The sequence below is a fragment of the Triticum urartu genome, chromosome 2 (genome assembly GCF_003073215.2).
Source record: "Triticum urartu cultivar G1812 chromosome 2, Tu2.1, whole genome shotgun sequence".
NCBI lineage: Eukaryota > Viridiplantae > Streptophyta > Magnoliopsida > Poales > Poaceae > Triticum > Triticum urartu.
In genome coordinates, this window is record NC_053023.1 from 44358051 (window position 1) to 44364648 (window position 6598).

The 6598-nt window shown below is 44.7% G+C and overlaps 1 protein-coding gene across 1 annotated transcript; it reads right to left on the reverse strand.

Annotated features, from left to right (window-relative positions):
* Positions 1-1592: 1592 nt before the first annotated feature.
* Positions 1593-6364, reverse strand: LOC125535560 (zinc finger RNA-binding protein). The gene is made up of 2 exons (XM_048698625.1): positions 5851-6364; positions 1593-2467 (listed from the first exon to the last, which is right to left on the reverse strand). The coding sequence occupies exons 1-2, from the start codon at positions 6274-6276 to the stop codon at positions 1862-1864; spliced, it is 1032 nt and encodes a 343-aa protein (XP_048554582.1). The 5' UTR covers positions 6277-6364; the 3' UTR covers positions 1593-1861.
* Positions 6365-6598: the final 234 nt, after the last annotated feature.

Here is a 6598-nt window from a genome sequence, read left to right on the forward strand (position 1 = left end):
GAAGTTACAGAAACATCGACGTCGCCGCCGACAACACCGCCGCCGTTCGCCGTCAACCACGAGGCCATCAACCTCCAAGCTCCCGTCTCGAGCACCGCCAATCCCCGTCGCCGGTCGCGTGGGCCAGCAAGCTCGCATGCTAGCCGCTGCTTGCATGCTACCTCCATGTACGCCCACAGTCGGGTTGGGGAAGGACACGGCCGGGTTGTGGTGTCCACCGAAGGCTTGCGTGGCCATTCTGCTCGCAGGCCGGTGGACATGGGCTAGCGATGTTCTTCTTGTATGCGTGATGGAGGAGGCTGGATGGTTGGGGAAGAAAGAAAGAAGACAAGGATAAAAATGTGGCCGGGAGTGATCGGACGAGAAGATAAGGCAACACACGAAGCGGTGCACGGGCCCATTGGGGCATGCGTCACTCGTGGGAGGTGGCGGATAAGCGAGAGAAAAACTGTCGGTTGACACTGAGCGTTTGCCTAAAAAAATAAGTTGTTTCTCCTCAGGTAAAAAAATAACTTGCTTCTTAAATTTGTTGAGACTTTTAAATTAATTATGTTATAATTAGTTGAGAAACCCAAATGAATAAAAGAGGCGGCTTATAGAAAAATCAAGGTCAACATGTATGGCATGCAGATCTCCTGCTTGATGTAAACCGTGCTGTAACCACCGATTTAATCGGTCCCTCGTAAATGGAATGTAAGGTGTTCCGGATAAAAAAAACTAGCGAGATGGCGGCTTTTTCTAAAGCTGTCTAACCCTAAGTTGCTAGGTCCACTCGTTCCAGCGGGTCTTCATTAAGGGTGGAAATGGATCGGATGCGAATCGGATAGTGCTCTTGCCACTTCCATTTTCATATTTTCAAAACGAATACGAATCCAAATACGGATGTTATCGGATACGGATGCGGCTCGGATATTATTCGAATACGGATACGTATCGGATATTTTCTTGATTGGGAACGGATACGAATAATATCAACATATTGCTTAAGTAAATTAGTCGATAGCTATGTGACCTGAAATAATCAACTTGTGACATACAATAAGTCAATGATAAATAGGTTTATGAATAAATACTATTGTAATGCATAATAATTTATAAATTTAATCATATAAAGAGTAAAATTTGACCACTTATTTGGCTTTTAGTTGGATAATTGGAATATTGGGTCTAGAATTTTGAAAATTACCTCCCATAATCTTATTCGGATACGGATATATCCACTTCCATATCCATATTTGTCTCAAAATCTCGTACCATATTTTATTTTTTATTTGTTTAATAAATTCAGATACGGATAATTTTCATTTCCATTTTAGTTCGGATGCGGATGTTTCGGATACGAATAGGCATTTTCTCGAATACGAATATCGGATATTTCGGATTATCCGCTACCAATTTCCACCCCTAGTCTTCATGCGACACCAAGGATGACTACAATCCCTAAAAAACAAGGATAACAACAGTACTGCCGCCCATGATCACCGATTCCTCCGACTTCTGCCTGAGCACCTGAACTACAAACACGGTATAACTAACATATTCCATTTATGCGGCGCGAACCCAAGCCATGACATTACAGAAGAACTCAGATATCAAGATCACCACAACATTCATCAACAGACACAAAATACATAACAATATTCGCCACCAGCATCCGCTGCTAATTCGCAGCAGGCAGAAGTCTGAAGCAATTTTCCGGCGTTTCTACAGCACAACAAGGGGGACACTGTAACTGCAACAGAGACTAAGCTAGCCTACCAAACAACGGAAAAAAACATGGGTTTTTGAATGCTGGTTTCTGTTGATCCTCTGGAAGGACAGGAAATAAAGACAGGGAGAACTCCGAGAGCGGCTCGCCGTCTCAGGCGACATGCTGAAGCTGCACTTGCTGCTGCTGCTGCTGCTGCTGCCGCTTCTGCTGCTTCTGTACATTGGCCTTGTGCTTCTGCCCGGCCAGGTGGAACTCGTAGACCTTCTGGCTGTTGACGACGACGTTGCACGCTGTGCAGATCTTCATTTCGCCATGAGCCGCTCCAGCCTCGATCACCCGCCTCTTCTTCACCTCCAAGTCTGCTGGGGACGCGTTGGAGCTCTTGTTCTTCTTTGGCTGTACAGCCGGCACAACACCATCAGCAGTGGCGGCGGCGGCGGCAGGAGGTGCTGTGTTTGCTGCAACACCGCTGTTCGGAGGCTTTGCTGGTTGAGGCGTGATCGCGTCTTGTAACTTCTGCAGATTCTTCTTGTGCTTCTGACCTGTTTTATGGATCAAGAGAACCTCCATGGTGTCGCACTGGATCTTGCAGACTTCACAGAGTAATGGCTGCACAACTTTTGGAGTTTTCTTCCTGAAACTCCTCCGAACGTTTGTCGGCAGAGGATGTCCAAAATGGGCATTCCACTGAGCATGATGCATGACCGTGGCTGCAGCTGTTGGTGCCACTCCGTTTGGAGCTTTCGCAGCTGCTACCTATGGAGACAATGTTGACACCAAGTTAATATGGAGAGATGAGAAATATAGTATGAAAGCTAATCAGCAGATACAATTAAGGTGAACTGAACAGAAAATGTGCCATACAGTGAAGGTAAGAAAAAAAGATCTTCATACAATTAGTTAGTGCACATGTGAAATCCATGTCACCGTGTCAAGCATGGCTATACACAAAAGCACACATTAAATGGAGGCCAGCATATTTTAGGGGCAGCACCAAATTTGATATATAGCCACCCAGTCTGATGAATGGATGGTGACGGTATTGGATCCATTTTCCATGTATATCTTACACTGAACAAGCTCTATCCAATACTACTATTTAAATATGATGATGCGGATGACAACATATTATACCCACATACCAATAACACCTGCGCATACACATATGATGCCCTCAGCTATGTATCAAGAAGGTAAAGACTTGGCAACAACCACCTCCTATACTAACAGCTGTGCCTCAGCACAAGAAAAGCAATGCAGCACTGGGAGCACCATGACAGTACAGAAAGACTAAGGCAGACCATGCCGCCCATTCAGATCAGAGGTAAAGTTGGAGTAGGACCTCTTAGTCGAGACCTGCAAATTTACACTCCAAGCACAAGATGCGTCTGTGGAAATTGTCCACCTTTTGGTACGGTGGATCTGAGGCACAGAGTTTGATATGAACCATTGCTGTTCTCGAATTTGAACTTGGCAAGAAAGTATGTAAAATGAAGTTCAGATAGCATGTACTGAAAACTGATGTTTCTGCTAACAACAATGAAGCAACAGCCAATATGATCACCTGGCTAAACTCGATCAGAAAACGTGCGGGCTGGAGTTAACTGAACGTAAATAGAACAGATAAAGGGAAGCAACTCTCCCTCAAAAACCTGAGACGAGCACTGACAGACCGACTGAGGATTTGGACTACATGGGCGATATCTGGCTTGGTGACTGTGGGATAGAAACCACTGCCCACAATGTATACTCTTGTGAAGTATTATGGCGCACTCGCACTCTAACTTGTCCTTGTGGAGCTGTGTATGGCACCTCGGTTGTAGATGAGATGCATGTTGAAGTCAATGTTAAAACTGGGATCAGATTCCTTGACGAAACACGAGGAACAACAAAAGTTTGTTGTCACTGTAAGGGTAGCACTCAAGTGTACATGGCTAGTCAACAAATAGTGTTTGTCTTGTGGCTAGATGTGCATTGTATGCTTAAATAGGGTTGAGTCCTGGTAGTTCTAGTTCTCCTATATAGTCCTTTGGGGTTATTGCAAATTTGAAATACACTCAATCTATTTGGGTGTCTTTCAAGAATTAACAGTCATTAAACTCTCAGAAAATAACAACCACCAAGGCTCCAAACAAGGATATTCAAATTAGAGGACCTTTGCTTGATCCAAATATAGGACTCAGAGCATGAGAACCTTTATTAATAATGGAATTGAGCCAAAATGGGAAAATATGTTAATCTGTACCAGGCTTTCACATCCTCCAGGATGCGGAATTTCAGCTTCGATTTTTTTTTCCAGTTTTGACATGACAAGGACAAAGACCAACTATCAAGCAACATAGACATGTAGATCAAAAAGTAACAAAACAGATTAATGTGAAATTATGTCTATGGCAAAACCAACATGCAAACAAATGAATGCTGCCAAGTTACAGATTGAACATACCCAAGAATGGAAGTGGGCAAAGAATTGGATATTAGTACTCAATAGACCTGATAATTGCAGGCTACAATGTTCTCAGCAGAAACAAGTAATGAATTTTACTGAATTGAGTAGGCAAAAATAGGTGTGAACATGCAAATGCCCACTTGGTTTCCACAGAGGAAGAACGAAACAAAGTGGCCGGGGGTGAGGAAAACTCGAGGATGCAACCATGCAGGTGACCACTTTATTTCAATAAAAGCGAATTTTCAATATACAGATGCTCACATTGAAACAAGATACATACACTAGCACTACAATTGAGTTTGGGCATTTAGGATAATAGTTCCCGTGCATCAATAAATGAATGGATGGGACCGATTCAGGTCCTAAGGCCTAAGAACACTAAATGTGCAAGTTATCATCATCCAATATTCTCTCAGCTTATAGTTAGAAGACTCTGTGCCCCAACCCCCAAATACTCCTACTTGCTTTCATCTCCATCCCCAGCTTGCCATGAGACAGACAGCCCTTTGAAGGCAATTTTCCATCACGGCAATGTTAGCTCTACAAAAATATTATGATGTTCCATCACTACTTAAGATGGTGTGACCTATTCCATAATCAATAACTTTATTATCGGAGGAATTTTAACCAAGTATGGGAGAGAAGGGTCACTCCAATTCTTTTTTCCACATGGATACACAAATGCATCCTCATCATGATTTTCTTTCCAAAAGCCATGCCAAAGTGATGAAATCATATGTGCTCTTTTCACCCAAATAGGAAGGAGCACAGGTTAGGACGTTGCCCTCAAACTAAGGCATACATGGTAAACATACACAAATGATTTTCATTCTCTAAGCTATGTCAAAATGGTGAAATCACATATGCTGTACTACTAGCCCAGGTCTTCAACAAAGCAGGCAGTCACCTGCTTTCTAATCACACTCATTGGTCTGCCGCACATCATAATTACTTAAATCTACAACAGTTCCAACTAAGCTGAAAATACAACAGTTCCAACTAGGTTAAAAATGTCCAAAGTTCACATCTGCTGAGGTTAACTTTCAGTTGCACTTCACTAATATTTTGATTAGAAGTCCCTATTAAAACAAGCAAGGTTTCATTCCAACTCGCGCTTATTCTATTATTTCGTCAGTTTAGACATAAAAAGATGACATGTTATCTTTCGGTCGCAATTACCAATCATGACTTACATTTCAATGAAGCCCCTAGTAACTGATCAACTTTGATATCTGACAGCACCAAAGCCTAGGCATGGCTCCTTGCAGGCACAAAAGGATTTGACTAAAGAACTTCTCATGGTCAAGATTTAACAAATCTACCGGAGTGATATCCTTTTTGCTTGTATGTCAACCAGTCTGCGAGTTTAAGATGCGGGTGAGCAATTTCCAAACCATTCCAATTTTCCAGCTAGTCTGGAATGTTTTGTGATTTTTACAGTGCGAGGATTCCAAAACCTAGAACCCATAAAGCCAGAAGGCAGCAATCGAGTTATCTAGGATTATGGGCTACCTTCACCAACTATATATATATATGCCAAGAACAATCGATTCAATAGAAAATCAGTGAGGCCCGATTTGTAACCATGCTCCCTTATCTGACGAACCCCTAAAAAATCCACCTAAATCCACCACACTCGGAACGCATACAGAGAAAGATGTACCAAATCGGAGACAGTGAGCGCACTGACCTGGGCGTAGCGTTGGGGATCGAACCCGAAGTGCTTCACCGCCTCTCTTCCAGCCGCCGCGGCCGCCGACGCCGCCGGAGCTGTCTGGGCCGCCGACGGGGCCTGAGAGGCCTCGCTGGCGGTGAAGTAGTAATCCGCGAGGCCACTCCCCCCGTCCGTCGCCGGGGCGCCGTAGTAGTGGTATTGGCTGGTGTACGGGTTGTACTGCGCCCCCGTGATAGCCTGGGCGGCAGGGTTGGAGTAGTAGTAGGAGGACGAGGCGGCGGAGGCGGGGGCGGGGGCGGGGGCGGAGGGGGCGGCGGCGGCGGCGGGATCGGGGTAGTGGTACGCCGGGTAGGCGTAGGCGTAGGGGTAGCCAGGAGGGTAGGCCCCACGGGGATCGGCGGCCTGCGGCGCCGCGGCGGCGGCGTGAGCGGCGTAGTCCATGGTGGCGGTGAGGGCGCGATGCGGTCGATGGGGTGCGGTGAGGGTGCGACCGTGTGTGCGATCACCGTGGCGTTCGGGTGCACGAGGGACCGAACCGTATCGGGTTCTCTCGGCCTAGCCAAAGAGTTTACGGAGTACGGCCTCCTGTTTTACTGATTTACTACTAGTTCCCATCGTATTTCGTGTTATATTTTAAACATAATTTTAACTAATAAAATATACTACATAATAACAAAAATAATATCATTAGAAAAATACATTTAAATACGAATTCATTGACAATTTTTTTGACATACATTAACATTTTGCTAGTCAGATCTAT

Excerpts from the sequence above, each read along its gene's own strand:
- LOC125535560 (XM_048698625.1), bottom strand. The coding sequence starts at position 6,276 with ATGGACTACGCCGCTCACGCCGCCGCCGCGGCGCCGCAGGCCGCCGAT. Across the intron at positions 2,468-5,850 it reads ATCCCCAACGCTACGCCCAG|GTAGCAGCTGCGAAAGCTCC; the intron begins GTCAGTGCGCTC and ends TTGTCTCCATAG.